Below are 18,338 nucleotides of genomic sequence, written 5' to 3'. Positions count from 1 at the left end.
GACAATTTAATTTGGCGGTCGGGTAGTGGAGAGCTCTTGGCGAACGCACAATTTCGGGCAGAGATCGTTACATGGCCTCACCCCAAAAACAAAAATCAGTCGTGCGTCATAATGCGAGAACTGACGTGCTGAGTGAGACACGTACCCTCTGCACGTCGGAGGGAACCCGGGAGAGGAAGTCCAGCACCTCGTTGTTATCGATCTGATAGGGATTCCGCAGCTTTTTGGTGAATTTGTTTATTCCTGCGGGGGAAGGAGAGAGGAACACGGAGAGGAGGGAGGCTATCGTCGGCAAATCTCATCGCAGCAAAGCATCAGTTGCGTTTCAGGGTGGTCTGCAACATGGATAGAAACATATTTCGAACCTCTGCTTGGAACGTTTGCCTAAGCCCAATTTCAGGGCTTGATTTCTCACTAAATATATTTTGGGTCACTGGTAGACCAGGGTAGGTGACATTACAAGCGGCTACAGCCCTAGCAAGTTGATAGCTAAATGTTTTTTATACTTAAAAATGTTCACTATATTCATGCATTGATGTGGCTGGTCACAGTGGTACTGCAGTTACTATGGGGAGCGCTCATATAGCGGTTGGAGCGCTGTCCTACGAACCCGGCGACCCAAGTTCGCTTCCCGCTCACGGCCAACACCAGTGACAATTATCTGAACCAGTTCTGGGTCTCCCCTAGATCGACTCAGTCTAAAATGAGTACCTGGTGCAGTGTGTAAATATCGCCACCAGGGATACAAAGGCAGCTGGGCATGGTGCTGGCCACCCGCCCCCTAGTGTGCCGTGCCGGCCTTCATAAGTGCTCCCTAACAGCACTCACCCCAACAGTCTGTTAAGGCTTCGCGCACCTCCAATTAGCACGGTTGGCTCCGTACGGTGAGAAAGAAGTTCAACATGCATACAAGGCTACACGGCGGATCTTTGTACTGCGGGTCAGTGCACTGGGCTATGAACTCAGCCACCTCGGTTTGATCCCTGGCCACGGCTAATATCAGTGGTCCGTGATATCTGAACCGGTTCTGGCCTTGCTACACCAACCTGCATTGAAACATCGTGGGGACGTAAAACCAAACCGCTGCCGCCGCCACCAACACATAGCGTGGGGCAGGCCTTCATCCAGCCAAGGATTGACAGCAGCTGAAAATTATTACCACCATCACTATTTATTATTCCAGGCTTTGACAAGCTCAACAACATGTGCTCGTGAGCTCTATTTTTATTTGCGAGGTGTGAAGTAATGAAAGGTGACAAATTGCTCAATTGTACGACTTTCTATCATTATCGCCTCCGCATCACGCCGCAAACTTCATTATCGTAATTGGACAGCGCCGTAATGCTCGTCAATTTCATCTCTGTCCCGCGCGACTCGCAAGTGCAATATCCTGACAACTCTGGCGAGGCCCGGCGGAGCAAAAATGAGATGTTTGTTAATCCCACTCCGGCAACGCCAGAGCCGTGGGTGTTTTCGATGCCCGTTATTCGTCCTCTCGGCGAGTTCATTCACATCATTTACGTTCGCGTCCGTCCCGTCCCCGCGGGCTCCCGCTAATTGTCTCCGAAGAGCTGCTGTTTCAATTGGATCGACACTGGGCTAGGGCCGGCACGAAAAGAAGGCCACTCCGCTTTACAGCCCCCAAAGATCTTATTAACCTCCGCGGTTCAGACAACTGTAGCGTTTATTGTTTAATTATTTATTCACCCCCCCCCCAGGACGGGCGTGAATGCGACGCGGGGCGTGCGTGGAAGCCGGCGCCCGCGGTGAGGCCGCTCGGAAACATCCCGGTGAAGTCTCGCCGCCGGTATCCTGCACGGGCTTACTCGACGCGCGTGTATACGCTGGTCGATAACATTCGACCGGCAACGACGCCCAGGCACGCGGGCGAAAATCTGACAAGAGCGATAAAACTAAAGTTGGACGGGCCTCCAGGATCGGCGGCGCTTTATGTCAGAGCCGCACTCTCACACTTTCCAGTGGCGGGGCTGCCGCACTCCGCGGAGTAAGAAACAACAAAGTCCCGAATCATGTCGTTGTGAACCCGTGAAGCCACCCACCCACTCCACGACTAGCCCGGGCCGGCTCAGCGCAGCCCAACACAACACAGCCCCCGTCCCATCCACTCGAGCCCAAGGAGGTGGGTGCACCCGTCACCCACCCCCCCCCCCCCCCCGACACCAACCGTGCCCAATGGCACCGCTCGCCCAGCGGCGTGGCTGGCACGGGGCCCCGCGACGAGGATTTAAACGGGGCCTCCCCCGTGTACCGATTTCCTCCTGCCCCCCCCCACCCTCCCCCCCCCCCCCGTCCCGGAGGGGGGCACTCCGGCCCGCAGGGCTCCGGTGCGGTGATGCCACCTGCGACCCCGATCGCTGTGCCGCCACGGCTCACCCCACAGGAGGACGATGAAGCGGAGTGGGACGAGGTAGAGGACGAGTGTGACCACGGCCAGGACCGCCATGGCCAGCCACGACAAGAACGGCACCGTCCAATTAAACGTGCTGTGGCAGCACAGCAGAATGACCGCACAGCAGGAGAATCACGCAGCAGCGGCATCACGCAGCAGCGACAGCACACAGCAGCACGCAGCACGCAGCACGAGCAGCAGCACACAGAGACAGCAGCACAACACGGTAACATTACGGTCGTGCACATTCCATTTAAATAGAAACTAATCAACAGTCATTTACTGCCATTTGTCAATCCACTGCTGGATGAGGGCCCTCCTCCATGCCAATGCTTCACCATGCCGCTCAGAATGTGGGCAGTGCATGAGACGTAGGAGCACAGGAGTGCAGCGCAATGGTAGATGTGCTTGGTTCTTTCGGTAAAGTCACGTAGAAGGGAAACAATACAATAACAAAAATATAAAACAGTAAAATTCTCACGACATTTCGACTGCAACACAAGCAATCATCATCAGGTGTGAAAACCACAACAAGAAAATTTGAAAAAAGTGGCGGGTTTTTTTTAACGTTAGCACCACGGAGAGCGATTTGACAGTTTGTTCAGATGGACGAGTCCATCTATATTCTTGGTTCTTTCGGTAAAGTCCCGTTGAAGGGAAACAATAAAATAATAAAATATATATAAAACAATAAAATTCTCACGACGTTTTCGACTGCAACACAAGCAGTCATCATCAGGTGTGAAAACCAATGGCAAAAACATTTGAAAGAAGTGGCGGTTTGTATTTATTTATTTATTTTTAAGCGTCAGCGCCACGGATAGCGATTTGACAGTTTGTTTAGATGGACGAGTCCATCTATGTTCGGAAAAGAGGAAGGGGGAGACGAAAAATTAATGTATGCTGTCTGAAAGCCACCGTAAGCGTGAACAATCAATTAAGACCCAAAATGGTTTATCAAATCCTTCCAATGATTACTAAGCCAGAACCCATCTTCTCGGTTGAAATTGTCTCTATGTTTTTATATGTGGATAGCCTCATGAACGAATCTCTCATGGTAGCCAGATGGCTTACAAAGAACCTCTATCTTGGAGAAGTCAATGTGATGTGAGCCTACTCTGAATTATAACAGTGATCTGCCACGGCCGAGGTGTTGGTCCTACCATGTTTTAGGTCTGCTTTGAGTTCACGAATGCGGTCCGAGACATGTCGATTGGTTTCTCCAATGTAATTACTACCACAGAGTCAACTTAGTTTGTAGACGCCTGGGTACTGTATGTCCGGAATCACATATTTTACAGATGGAACCAGATCACAGATTTATAATGTGTTGAATCCATGAAAATGTTGGCTACAACCTTGGATAAATTTGAGACTGACACCATCCAGACTGCCACTCTGCGCCCAACCTTATGGAAGAGGTACGTGGATGACACTTTTGTCATCTGGCCACATGGCCGGCCTGCTCTAGACCAATTCTTCGACCACATCAATTCTATACACCCAGCCATCAGATTTACCATGGAAGTCGAAAAATATGGCAAGCTACCTTTTTTGGATGTTCTAATAATGAAAAAGAGACCTGATGGTTCAATGAGCCACTCTGTCTACAGGAAAGCTACCCATACGGATGCTTACCTGAAACCGGATTCTCACCACCATCCATCCCAGAAGAATTCCCTCATCAAGACTCTGCACCATAGAGCCCAATGCATATCCGACCAGGAACACATAGCCAGTGAACTCAAGCACGTACACCAAGCTCTTAAGGCTAATGGTTATTCCGACTACACAATCCGCAAAGCTATCACTCCAACCATGAAGAAGGACCCTCTTGAGGAGCCTTTCAAAACCATCACTTTACCCTACATTGCGGGGATCACAAAAAAAGATCTCCAAAATCTTGAATAAACACAAGATCCAGGTCCGATTCAACACATTACATAAAATCCGTGATCTGGTTCTGTCTGTAAAAGATGTGATTCCGGACATACAGTACCCTGGCGTCTACAAACTAAGTTGCCTCTGTAGTAGTTACATTGGAGAAACCAAACGCCATGTCTCGGACCGCATTCGTGAACACAAAGCAGACCTTAAACACAGTAGGACCAACACCTCGGCCGTGGCAGATCATTGTTATAATTCAGTAGGCTCACATGACATTGACTTTTCCAAGACAGAGGTTCTTTGTAAGCCATCTGGCTACCATGAGAGATTCGTTCATGAGGCTATCCACATATACAAACACAGAGACAATTTCAACCGAGAAGATGGTTTCTGGCTTAGCAATCATTGGAAATATTTGATAAACCATTTCCGGTCTTAATTGATTGATCACGCTTAAGGTGGCTTTCAGACCGCATGCATTATTTTTCGTCTCCCCCCTCCTCTTTTCCGAACATAGATGGACTTGTCCATCTGAACAAACTGCCAAATCGCTCTCCATGGTGCTAACGTAAAAAAAAACCGCCACTTTCAAATTTTCTTGTTGTGGTTTTCACACCTGATGACGATTGCTTGTGTTGCAGTCGAAACGTCGGGGGAATTTTATTGTTTTATATTTTTATTATTGTATTGTTTCCCTTCTACGTGGTGACTTTACCGAAAGAACCAAGAATATGAATCCCTGCAGTCACAAAAGCTTTAAATCAAAAAATGCAACGGTAAATGTCGCAGCACCGCCTCCTGGCGACCGCCACGTACGCGGTGCAGCCCTGCAATGCGGCCTATGGCAGGGCTCGGCAACCAAAATAACAAGAGCAGTATTTCAAGAGCCGCAATGCACGCGGTGAATACGAGGAAACGGTGGTCCTTTATAGATAGCGTCACGAAGCGGTCCTTGAAGAGCCGCACGCTGCTCCAGAGCCTCGGGTTGCCGACCCCAGGCCCATGGCAACCTGGTGCGCATGGTGGTCACCCGCGCAAGCACGATGCGGGCTCAACCGTGCGGGGCTCCCGCGGTCTGGCGAGGTCGCGAGCGCCGTCGCACGTTGATTGAACCACGACGAGCAACTTAGTCCCGGGGGATAATCGGGGAGTCACCTGCGCTCGGCAGCCGTGGAGTAAAAAAACGAGGACGTCCGGCGCCAATTTGGAAACGTAATTGAAATGAGTTTTGTCAACTCTATTTGAAGGTGAAAAAAATCATTAAAAATTTAAATACATTTACAGGGCTTGATGTACAAATATATGTAACAAAAAATGAAAAAATCAGTGTCAACATTTTACAAACTGCCAGACTTGTCCCCAACTTGCCGTCATTTTGTCGGCCATAAACGTATCTCTCCGCCACACAGTGTGCGATTTGAATTTTTCATATATATTTTTTTAAGTAACATTTATTTCAGCCAATTTTTGGACACTGAGCGTAAAGTTTTGGAATGCAATATCTGCAAAAATTTTGGCCGCCCTGACTGCTTGTCCAGTCGTGAAAAGAGAAATCTCATAAAACTGTAACAACGAGACCATGAATCTCTCCGTTCCAAGCCTAAGGTTTCTCGTGAGCAGCCAGACGCAAAGTTTCTCCACTTTATGGGCACCAGCACCATAGACACGTAACACATGCATGCATCATCAACTAATACTGCCACAGTGGCGAGATGTTAACTACCTCGCCTGGTATACAGGACGTCGTGGGTTCGATCCCGATCCTGACGCCTGTATATGTGGAGTTTGCACGTGCACCACGTGGTCGTGTGGCTTTTTGTCTGGGCCCTCTGGTTTTTCTCTCCACATTTAGAAACGCACCTTTAGAGTATTTGGCTGCGAGAAATGTCCACATGATAAGCCACTTCGTTTGAGCTATCAATATGTTGCCAGGTCGCTTCTGAAACGATAGAGCTCAGTGGGCTTTACTTGGAAAGTACAAATAGTTTAAATACCAATTAACATTCTCGCGAGAGACATCACATTGTGCAAGTGAGAATTATTTATTTAAGTTTTTAAATAAATGATATGCGTATGACGAATTAATATTTTGGCTAATTGGGTGGACAAAATTTTGTGAGAGAGAGAAAAACGACGAATGACAAAAACGAGGTCAAATTAAGACGAAAAATAAAAAGTGCAAAATTAAATTGAGTGCCATGGGATTATTGTTCTTCTGTGCAGTCATCGGTGTGACAGGGCTGGGGATCATCAACTCTCCACACATCAGGGTTTAGTCACGGGCAGCTAACACGTCGATTCGAACCCAAGACCGTTGAGTGGTGGCCGCTCAATGCTCCAACCTCCGAATCACCCCGGGCCACCTCAAGGATTCTCAAATGAAATTTGGCGACCCCCGACTTGTGACAACTCGTCTCATCACTGGGGCAGTGAACCCTACTCTCAACGCCTCCCTCACACACATCCTCGGCAACTTTGCAATCGTCCTGATCAGTCAAACTTCACTCCCTCATTTAAAGTAAAACTTTTCCTTATTTATATATAAATACTTTGGACACTGTGGATTGTTTTTTTTTCTTTTCTTTTACAAAATATATATTAAAAAAAAAATGTTGCCCAACAGCCGCGGTCCATCCGGAGGGTGACGCTCACTTTTTGATGCTCTCGCACAGCGACGCGAAACGGCCGAGCAGGTTCTGAACACTGATGCACACCTCCTGGAACGCGTGCAGCTTCTCCATCAGCCCCTTGCGCTCCGAGTCCTGCGCACGCGCGCACGCACACACACACAAAGTCCCCCCATAAAGCCTTAACAGACTGTTGGGGCAAGTGCTGTTAGCGAGCACCTATGAGGCCTGGCCCGGCACTCGAAGAAGGGGTGGATGGACCACGCCTGGCCGCCTTTGTCTCCCCAGCGGCGATGTTTTACACACCACGCCAGGTACTCATCTGCGACCGAGTCGACCTAGGTGAGGCCCAGAACCGGTTCAGATAATCGTCACTGGCGTTGGCCGTGACCAGGAATTGAATTTGGGTGGCTAGGTTTGTAGCGCAGTGCGCTAGCCGCTACACTTCCGCTCCTCACTCCGGTGCACGCATACACGCACGCACGCACGCATACACGCACGCAGCCAGTTTGGAACGCTGGCCGCTGAGCCATTGCCGGATGTGTGGTCAGCCCCGTCGGCCACTGAGCCCGAGCCGGTTTTGAATCGGTTAGCTGCACAGTGAACGGGAATTACCGAAGCGCACCATGGACGTTAAAAACCTGTTGACGATGGTCGTAAATGAGTGGTGCATTGAGCGCCGGTGTCACCTGCGCCTATAATTGCGAGTACATATTTGTGTAACCACAGCGCGAGTAATTTAATTGGTTTTTTTTTAATGCCCAAGATATTCTAATTCAATTTACCCATTTTTGTGTTGCTAAGTTTAGTTTTTTCTTCCCCGTTAGATCAAAGGCAAACGGAGTGGCTGCGTACCGATGTGACAAATTATAATTATTAACACACCTACTCCCGCGAACAAACGCGAAACACACAGGAGGACAACCTCCTCCCCCCGTCGTTTGCCCAGCTCCCAGCGACTGCTGGTCCAAGTGCGCGTTGAGCCGGCATAACCCTCCCCAGCGGGGGGACCAATTGCTCGCTAATCAAACGCGTCAAGCGTAAAACAAAAAAAAAGACTCGTATAAACCAACGTGTAACGATCGCAACTCTCACGAGCCCCAGTCGTCGTGTTTTTTTCCGAGTGTTTTTCTCGTCTTTTTTTTACGTGATAAACCACGGCATCGCCCGTGTTCGTCCGAAAGAGATTTTCTGTGGGGTCGCCGGGGTGCGACCTTCGGTCGATGCCACCTTTCACACGTCGTCGCAAAAGTCACTCGTCCCGCCGCTCCAGGAGTGCAATCGCTCCTGTAATCGCTCGGAGGTTGGTCGCTTCAATACAACTTACACACACAACTCTATTTGCCAGGCAGAGGGAGAATCAAAATGCACTCTTGCGTTGGCCAGGATTGGGCAAAGGCATAACCCCAGGGAACCGGAGAGCACACACTTAAGATATTTCTTGACTTATCGCTCTGTAACATCAAACAATTACATGCATTTAAGAACGGACAATTTAAAATAATAAAAAAATTATTTGAAAAAATGTAAACTTGAACGAGGCTACAATTTTTTAACAACAGACCGATCTCCGAGAGGAAATAACGTCGCAATTTAGGTGTTCAAATGCTCACGCGTGTGTGAACTTTAACACGGGCGTGAACATGAACGCACGTGTGAACTTTAACACTGGCATGAACATGAACACACGTGTGAACTTTGACACGGGTGTGTGAACATGAACGCACGTGTGAACTTTAACACGGGCGTGAACATGAACGCACGTGTGAACTTTAACACGCGTGCATGAACATGAACGCACGTGTGAACTTTAACACGGGCATGAACATGAACACACGTGTGAACTTTGACACGGGTGTGTGAACATGAACGCACGTGTGAACTTTAACACGGGTGTGTGAACATGAATGCACGAGTGAACTTTGACACGGGCGTGTGAACATGAACACACTGTGAACTTTAACACGGGTGTGAACATGAACGCACGTGTGAACTTTAACACGCGTGTGTGAACATGAACACACGTGTGAACTTTAACACGCGTGTGTGAACATGAACACACTGTGAACTTTAACACGCGTGTGTGAATATGAACACACGTGTGAACTTTAACACGGGTGTGTGAACATGAACGCACGTGTGAACTTTAACACGGGCGTGTGAACATGAACACACGTGTGAACTTTAACACGGGTGTGTGAACTTTAACACGTGTGTGAACATGAACACACGTGTGAACTTTAACACGGGTGTGTGAACATGAACACACTGAACTTTAACACGCGTGTGTGAACATGAACACACTGTGAACTTTAACACGTGTGTGTGAACATGAACACACTGTGAACTTTAACACGGATGTGTGAACATGAACACACGTGTGAACTTTTAACACGTGTGTGAACATGAACACACGTGTGAACTTTAACACGGGCGTGTGAACATGAACACACGTGTGAACTTTAACACGGGCGTGTGAACATGAACACACTGTGAACTTTAACACGGGTGTGTGAACATGAACACACTGTGAACTTTAACACGGGTGTGTGAACATGAACACACGTGTGAACTTTAACACGCGTGCGTGAACATGAACGCACGTGTGAACTTTAACACGGGCATGAACATGAACACACGTGTGAACTTTAACACGCGTGTGTGAACATGAACGCACGTGTGAACTTTAACACGGGCATGAACATGAACACACGTGTGAACTTTAACACGGGTGTGTGAACATGAACACACTGTGAACTTTAACACAGGTGTGTGAACATGAACGCACGTGTGAACTTTAACACGGGTGTGTGAACTTTAACACGTCTGTGAACATGAACACACGTGTGAACTTTAACACGGGTGTGTGAACATGAACGCACGTGTGTGAACTTTAACACGCGTGTGCGAACATGAACGCACGCACATGCAACATCAGCAAGTTGATTTTGGTTTTACCAAGGTCTCATTCGTATTTCGTACGGCTGATGTAGACGCAGAGCAACAACGGCAATGTCACATTCAGATGGTCAAGCCCAGGCAACCGCGTCAGAAGCAGCGGGGTGTTAGAGATGCGATGCATCCTTCGTATTTGTGGATGGGGCATTGTGTCGTCATACGTTTGTGCGGTCTGTTCTGGATGACCACAGTTGCACACTACTGGAGAGTTTCTACCAGAGAAAAACTCGAGACTCCAGGATGAGTCTAATTTGCCAGAGTGACCTGGGGCATTAGTCTGCCAGTAGGGGGGACAGACTGACGCTACGTGTATAATCCAAATTGAATAACGTACGGTGTCATTTTTTGGGAACTTTGCAAAATTAGACCCCTGACGCTGGCACGCAACGGCCCACGCTCGCGTATGATGTCAGGGGATTTTTATGCGCCTCCGATGAGCACGGTTGGCTGCGTACAGTGCGAAAGAAGTTCAGCATACATACGGACGTCAACTACCATTGAAGCAGACAGTAATGCAGGAATCTGACCAAGAACAAATTGAAATCGAGATTCCTTTTTTTTTCTTCTGCTCACTGGTGACCCCGGGGGGCTGAGGCCATCAACTGAGAACTCGGTTTTAGCGCAGGTGGGCTGAAACACCGCGGTTTGCGCCCAGGTCCTCGGCAGTGCTGGCTCAGGTTTTAGAAGCCCGGCACCTCCGAGCCACTCCGGTGCCGCCCTGCCGCGTCGCCGCCCGGGCGCAACGACGTCCCCTGTTAGCGGTGGCACGCGGTGGCACCCGGTGGCACCCGGCGGCACCCGACGGCACCCGGCACCCGGTACCCGGCACCCGGCACCCGCAGACAATTTGTTATTTCTTCAGCACGGCCCGCACCAACCACCCCCCCCCCCACCCCCGCTGAGAAAACGTCCCAGCGCCTTACAAACTCGGAGAGCGTTTAAAGAACAAGATTTCACAGCTAATAACACACCGTTAATGAGCCGCCTTGAAAGAGAAATTTAATTACCCCAAGCTGTTTCCAACACTGTGTTTTTAATTAATTTCTTAATCTCTGGGTATTAACAATGGACTTTGTTAATTTAATAACAAAATGGAAATAGCAACGGTATTAGCGGTTGGGTTTTAAGGTTTTTTTTTTGTCACGGTTACGCTCGACGTATTGGTAAAAATGTTATGCGAAAGGTTCCCGCAAAGTTTGCTCGACGCTGCAAATGCCTCCTGGTTTTTTCATCGCTTCCCCCATCGGCATCCGAAGAAAATGAACCTCACTGTCATAACATCCGGTGAATTATCCACGACTCGGGAACAGATATAATCTCATGTTTAATATTTTTTTTTTTTTAAAGTTAACCCGCAAATAAAATGAAAACGACAAAAATATATATATGGGCTGTCGTTGTTCAGCAACCTTGCCCTTTTATCCGCAAAAGCTGCGTGATCGTCTGGCCGGAGCGGTCTCCCCGCGGAGTGAATGACTTTCAACGACGGCCGGGGGAGAGAAACGGCGGTGTTCGTGCGCGGAGGGAGGGGACGTGAACCCGCCACGCAGTTCATCGTCACGTGCCCCCGCAAATGGGCTAAATAAATGGGGAGAGTTTAAAGCGAGGTGAACCCAAAGGGTCTTGAGGCATGAGTGGTCATTCAAGCGCCATATGAATACGCACAGTGTTGTACCTAACACGAAATAATAACTTACGTCGCTGCAGAAAACACAAGTGACAACATAAACAAGCAGACAATACGCTGGCTTCTGCGAACTCTGGACCCGTTTTGACATTCGGTGTCTCATGAGCTGAGTCAGGCTTCTTTGAACCAATGATTGGTGAACTGACAGACGTTTAAAGGCAAGGAGCCTGTCCGATGGCGAGATGTTATCTTTCTCGCCTGGTGTACAGGAGGTCATGGCTTCCATCCCGACCTTAACGCCTGTATATTTGGAGTTTGCATGCTCTCCCCATGGTTGTGTGGATTTTTTTTTCTCTCTGGATCCCGTTTTACTCTCCACGTTTAGAAACACGCGTTTAGAGTCGTTTATAGCTGATATACATTTCCACTTGACAAGCCACTCCGTTGAGCTCTAATTTGTGGCCAAGTCGATCCTGAAAAATAACTAACAGCTCAGCGGGCTTTATCTGGTAAAATAGACATTTGTTTACTTTCAGAACATTTGTTTGGCTTAAAGCTTTCGTGACTGCAGGAATTCATATTCTTTGGGTCTTTTGGTAAAGCCACATAGATAGAAAAATATTATTATTTTTATTATTTTTCTATCTACGTGGCTTTACCGAAAGACCTAAAGAACATGTATTTATTTACAGTGATTTGCTAACCTTTCCTATACTTTGCACTCCTATCGTGTTTTTGTAGTGTTTGTTGTTATAATTTTCTGACCCACGCCGACTGGACATCTGTGAAAAAGAGCTTTATAGCTCATCGGATTTCTCCAGGATAAATAAGGATTCTGATTCTGTTCGACAGTTAAACGCCAATTGCTCGATAGTAACACAACACAATCATGTGCTTCATTGTGGAGAGTATAGGCAACAAAATAAATATATTGTAATGTATTACACTGCACTGCAGCAGACCGCTAAGCTCACCTTGTCGTCTCTCTCATCATCGTCGTCATCATCCACCACCATGTCCTCGACCACACACTGCAGAAACACGCAACCAATGTGAGGCAAGCAACAATGGGGCAATTGTAAGGTCGCACTCATCACGCACAGAGTGCTCGCCACAGATGAACCACGGTACCTCGCTGATCTCGTCAAAGAGCATGAACCTTCACGCGACACTCCGCTCATCCTCGCAGCGGCAGCGGCAGCGCCTTTTGGCTGCTCGCCATCGAACAAAGACGGTGGTCACCGCATCGCGTGCTTTCAGATGCGCTTCTGCGGCCGTCTGGAACGCTCTTTCCTTCCAATATCACTGGAGCTATGCATTTATAAATCTTGATTGAAAACTCATTTCTTTAGGACTGATTTTTGTACTTAGTTTGGTGTCCTTCTCCCGCACCTCCGATTAGCACGGTTGGCTACGTACGGCGCGAGAGAAGTTCAACATGCATACCTACAATTCCGAGATCAACATTAAATACTTTGCTAGCTCAGAATGCATGCATTGAATAATGCGTGCGAGAAAACACGGTCGATTATTTATGACTAACGCAATGTGTGTTAACATTTAGGCTATTGGAACAAACGAGTCAAACAAGGGAAATGAAGTGGACAATCCATGGCCTGACACTACGTGCCCCGGGCTAGTGATTGAGTGAACGCGGCGATTTAAAAACGGGCAAAAATGTATCCATGTATCCTTGTTGTGCCTCCCAGAAACTTGGTAGCTTTACGTTGACCTCATCCAGCATTGTGTTTCACATTAGGCAATGCTGCAGTGAGCACGGTGCAATATCCTCAGAGACGCGATGAATTATCACAGTTCGGGATGGCCCTGCCCACTACCCAGGTAGCTCCGCCCACTGCTCAGATATCCCCACCCGCCACCCAGGTAGCTCTGCCCACTGCTCAGGTAGCCTCCCTCCCCCCACTACCCAGGTAGCCCTGCCCACTACTCAGGTAGCTCCACCCACTACTCAGGTAACCCCGCCCACTCCTCAGGTAGCTCCACCCCATTGCAGAGGCCACCTACGTCTCTTTGCCCGCATCGTGAGTCAAGCACGAGGCCAGAACATTTAAAAAAAAACTGGGCACAAATTCCATATTCTTACTAAAGGCACTGTGGGGGCGGTGGTAGTGGTGGTGGGACGACAGCCTGCAGTCCAAAACCGCCGGGACTGTGCCGGAACGTTCGGTGGACTGAGCTGAAGTGTCCAGGCCGTAACTCACCGGTTCCTGGGGGCTGCCTGTTCCCAGCATGACGTAGTGGTAGATGAAGAGGAGCAAGAGACCCAGAGGCAACATGTAGAGCTCAAAGTTCCACACCGACACCAGGAACAGCTGCGCGCAACATGCAGGGCCATCAACTTCTGCTAAACAACAACCACCGTCGCTTAGATCATCAACGACCGTCGCCACCTCCATCAACACCCATCGTCCACTCCATCACCTGACATCGCTTACAGCAACCTCTATCAACACTTACAGCAGCAGCTCCCATCAAATAAACGTTACAAGTTCCATCAAATCCCATAACCGCCAACACTAATAATAACAAAGTCTCAAGGCTCTTTTAAGCAGGGTCCCCTATTGGGATGTTTGGCCAATGCCACGAGTGAAAGTTTGGCTGCGTGTCAGAGTAAACTGAGGGACCTGGAGAAAACTTATCCGTAATGCTCAAGGCACCACACGGATGGATTCAAGAATCAATTGCTGCACTTATCCCCTACCCACCTTGCAGCCCAGGCCTTCAACACACCTGGCTTTCCAGGACAGCGGCTGAACCTTGCCAAGCTTCCAATATCAGTCGCTCTCACGGCGGATTTGTTCGTGGTTACTCTCGCCATCATCAAGCCCATCGCAGTGCCCAGCAGGCAGCAACATCGCGGCGTATCGAAGGTGTTTGACGATGTTACCCGTCTGCAAAGTGTTTTTCTTCTTCTTTCGTACGGCTCATGTGGATGCAGAGCGACAGCTACAATTTCACATTCAGGTTGTCAAGCCCAGATAGCCGCGTCAGGAGCAGCGGAGTGGTGTATCGCTGGAATGTCTCCTTCGTATTTGTGGATCGGGGCATTGCGTCGTTACACCTTGTACGGTCTCTGTTCTGGATGACCACAGTCACACACTGCTACTGGAGAGTTTTGTTTAATTTTTCCATTTGTTCATCAGGTATCCGCATCTGCTGCCATGTTTGTGCAGCGAATGCAGTGTAGGGTGAACCATGAGCGAAATGTGCATGGGGTAACACCATGAAACGTTCAGCGAAGCGCCCACACGCAGAGCGTGCGCGTGTGGGTCTCCGCGTGAGAGAGTTTAATTCAAACGCAGTCTTGTGCTGCCTCCTAGCGAGCGCGGTGTGGGGCGACGTACCCGCTGGCCGCACGCACGAGGAGTGTCCAAGTAAACGTGACTGCCAATGCCACAACACAGTCGCAACACTTCAAGCCAGAGGCTCTGGGCATTGATCAAGAGATGCAGTGAGCACGGGGCCAGAGTGTGTGTGTGTGTAACAAGAGGAACGCGTGGGCCAGGTACGTTTATAATCAACGTGCGTTGAAAGTGTTTGGCCGTTATAAATGTACGCATGATAAGCCACATTGTTCAGCTATCATTTGTGGCCATGTCGCTTCTGAAAAAAGAGCTTCATAGCTCGGTGGGTCTTACCTGGTAAAATAAAATTTTAAAAAAGATTTGTATGTATGTTCAACTTCTTTCGCACTGTACATAGGTGCAGGTAAAGGTACTCTACTGAGTATAGCATTGGAGAAGATATTGACTCGCGTCAATCATTAAGCTTGTGATTGCAATGCCTCGCATCACGAATGTAATGAAAGGAGTTTAATTGATTGTGTGGGTTGCACGTAGGGGAGAGGTGGCACAGCTGTTTGCCAGTTCCATCACTGGTAACAGCTAACATCAGTGGCAAGTCATAGCCGAACCAGTTCACCGATCTGCATTGACCAGCACGGTGAAGTATGGCCAAACATACCCCATGAACGACACGGTGAGTGGATGACTTCATCCAGCCGTGGATTGACGAGATGCTATAAATTATTGTTATTATTTTAACTGTTATACATTCTCTCTAATTAGGTATTTGTCACCCTTAGAGGCACTAGAGGCAGTTACAATCACTATACATATATATAAAACACTGATTCTGGGATCGAATCGTAATTTAGAATCGTGGCAATTTGGCAAATCGGAGGACAGGCAGGGCTTGACTCATTCCGCCCGTAGAGACAGCACAAATGAGTGAATGGTTGACTGAGCAGGTGTGTGACTGCAGGTGAGGGCCGGTGAGTGAGCGAGGCAGTAAGTGAGGCTACGGGTGTGTGGGCGGCGGCCGGGGGGGGGTGATGGGAGGTGAATTCCTCCGCCCTTACAACGGAGAGCGACCGCAACACCGCCGCCGCCGGCTTGGCACGGCGGCCTCGTGCGGTCTAGAGGCGGAACAGAAGCAAAGTTGCGGCACACCGTGGAGACCTCTAGCCCACACGGACGGCGGGAGGATGGGAGAGGCGGCCGGTGGGGGGGGGGGGGGCAGCCACCGTGGGGTCAAACGTCACGGCCACCCCGTTTCAAGTCATCTCCTTTCGCGATGTCAGTACGTGCCTCCCGTCATCTCCCAGCTCACCCCCGTATGGTGGGGTGCGCAACCCTGCACCGTGCATGCGTGTGTGTGTGCGTGCGTGCGGGTGTGTGTGCGTGCGCATGAGGACGGTAGGGTAGCAGTTAGTGCGCTGCGCTACGAACCTGGCGGCCCAAGTTCGATTCCCGCTCATGGCCAACACCATTGACGATTATCTGAATTGGTCCTGGGCCTCCTCTAGGTCGACCCAGCCTCAAATGAGTACCTTGTGTGTTGTGTAAACATCGCCACTGGGCAGACAAACGCGGCCGGGCGTGGTGCTGGCCACTCACCCACTCGTGTGCCGTGCCGGCCTTTCATAGGTGCTCACTAACAGCACTTGCCCCAACAGTCTGTTCGGGCTATACGGGGAATCTTTGCATTTTGTGTGTGGGCGTGGTGCTGGCCACCCGCCCCCTCGTGTCTTTGTGTGCATGTGTGTATGAACTAGGTAGTGCTAGCGTGGTGGTTAGCTCACTGGTCCATGGACCCGGAGGCCCTGTTCTCTGCTTTCCTCCCACACAAAGTAAAACTCTCTCATAAAACTGCCCAAGCACCCCAAAGCAGAACCTAACTGAAAAAAACTTCGACACGAAGTGGGGGTTTCCTGGTTGAGTGAGAGCACTCTTGTTATTATGATTGGGTGACACAATGGTGAACGCACCATGCTGTACACCCGATGGCTCGAGTTCGATTCCGGGCCACGGCTATCATCAGCGGCGATTATTTTAACCGGTCCTGGGGCCTCCCGTAGGTCTAAAAAACCCTTAAAATGGGTCCCTGGTGTTGTACGCAGAAACAGCACCGGAGAGACAATGGCGGCCAACCGGGCGTGGTCCCAGCCGAACCCTCATAAACCGTGCCGGCCTTAAAATGTCGCTCGCCAACAGCACTTGCCCCAACAGCCTGTGCAGGGCGACACGGGGGGGGACCTCCGTCTTTGCTGTGTGCGTGTTCGAGCGTATGTGAGCTGTGCTCCGAGTTCGATTCCCGTTCACGGCGAACACCGGTGACGATCATGCGAACCGGTCCTGGGCCTCCCCTAGGTCGACTCAGCCTCAAATGAGTAGCCGGCGCGGTGTGTGAACATTGCCACCGGAGGGAGACAAAGGCGGCCGGGCGTGGTGTTCGCCACTCACCTCCTTCGTGTGCTGTTTTGGCCTCTATAGGTGTTGCTACTCGCTAACGGCACTTGCCCCATCAGTCTGTTACAGGCTACGGGGGGTGGGGGGGGGGGCCTTTGTCTTTGAGTTGAGCCCCAGGGGCCACGGGGGAGTTGAAGCGAGGTCACGGTGTTCGCGTTTCACCTACAATGAAGGCGGTCACGCTGCGCGGAGGAGAGTCCCAGTTGAAGCAGCTGTTGATGTAGTGAAAGGCGTTCACCACCGCCATCACGCACCGCCGCACCCGGTTGAAGTTTTGCAAGAGCAGCTGAAAAAACAAGAAGCGAACGCTCGCGCGCACGTGCGAGCGAGCGAGCGTCCGTGAGTGCACGCACGCGTACGTGCGTGCCCACGTGCACGCATGCAGATACGTGCGTGCCCACGTGCACACACAGATACGTGCGTGCCCACGTGCACGCGCACAGATACGTGCGTGCACGCGCACGCCGGACAAAGACAAAAATCCCCCCCCCCCACATGCAGAACATACAAACTCCACGCAGGAAGGCGCCCCAGTCAGGTCTCAACCCTAGGTTCCTTCTCACTGCGAGGCGCAAGTGTCACTTGCTGCCACACGGTCAAGTGGCAACGAGTCGCGAGCAGCGGGTTGATGCCGTTTACCTGCTTGGAGAGTTTCGGGTGCTCCTCCATGTATTTACTCTCCCTGGGTAGGAATGTCCGCATGCTGGCCTTGACCTGGAAACCAAAAGGCGAACCACGACGGTGGCTACGGTGATGAAAGGGCAACGGGCTCCGGTACCCTATCCGGCAACGGATGCAGGTGTTGAGTTTGTTGAAACAGCAAATATCGCGAGGCATCGGACCGTGCATTAATCATACATGCCTGCGGTAAAGCATGCAAACAAACACGCTCTGATGATGTACGTCTTCGAAACCGATTGGCCTACACCCGAGAGGCAGATTCTTTTAGGGACTTGTTTCACCAGGAATTAAACCAGAGAACGCCAACAATCTAAGAGCACATAGAGCCGATTACGCCGCACCTCCGATTAGCATGGATGGCTACGTACGGTGCAAAA

At 50.0% G+C, this 18,338-nt stretch overlaps 1 protein-coding gene across 7 annotated transcripts in view; it reads right to left on the bottom strand.

Annotated features, from left to right (window-relative positions):
* MCTP1 (multiple C2 and transmembrane domain containing 1) overlaps window positions 1-18,338 on the bottom strand; it is a 163,218-nt gene that overhangs the window by 2,179 nt on the left and 142,701 nt on the right. For 6 of the 7 annotated variants that reach the window (XM_032968646.2, XM_076073112.1, XM_076073113.1 and 3 more), the window contains 7 exons: window positions 17,920-17,994; window positions 17,447-17,566; window positions 13,732-13,842; window positions 12,484-12,540; window positions 6,950-7,059; window positions 2,395-2,504; window positions 146-243 (listed from right to left, as the gene is read on the bottom strand). In XM_032968646.2, coding sequence (XP_032824537.2) covers window positions 146-243; window positions 2,395-2,504; window positions 6,950-7,059; window positions 12,484-12,540; window positions 13,732-13,842; window positions 17,447-17,566; window positions 17,920-17,994 — 681 coding nt within the window. Of the gene's footprint in view, window positions 1-145; window positions 244-2,394; window positions 2,505-6,949; window positions 7,060-12,483; window positions 12,541-13,731; window positions 13,843-17,442; window positions 17,567-17,919; window positions 17,995-18,338 lie in introns of those variants that run through there. The other variant, XR_012946475.1, reaches the window with a different exon arrangement.

The sequence above is a fragment of the Petromyzon marinus genome, chromosome 40 (assembly GCF_048934315.1).
Source record: "Petromyzon marinus isolate PM22_M1 ecotype Great Lakes invasive population chromosome 40, UKy_Petmar_22M1.pri1.0, whole genome shotgun sequence".
Classification (NCBI taxonomy): domain Eukaryota; kingdom Metazoa; phylum Chordata; class Hyperoartia; order Petromyzontiformes; family Petromyzontidae; genus Petromyzon; species Petromyzon marinus.
This window is presented reverse-complemented; position numbering and strand designations above follow the sequence as displayed.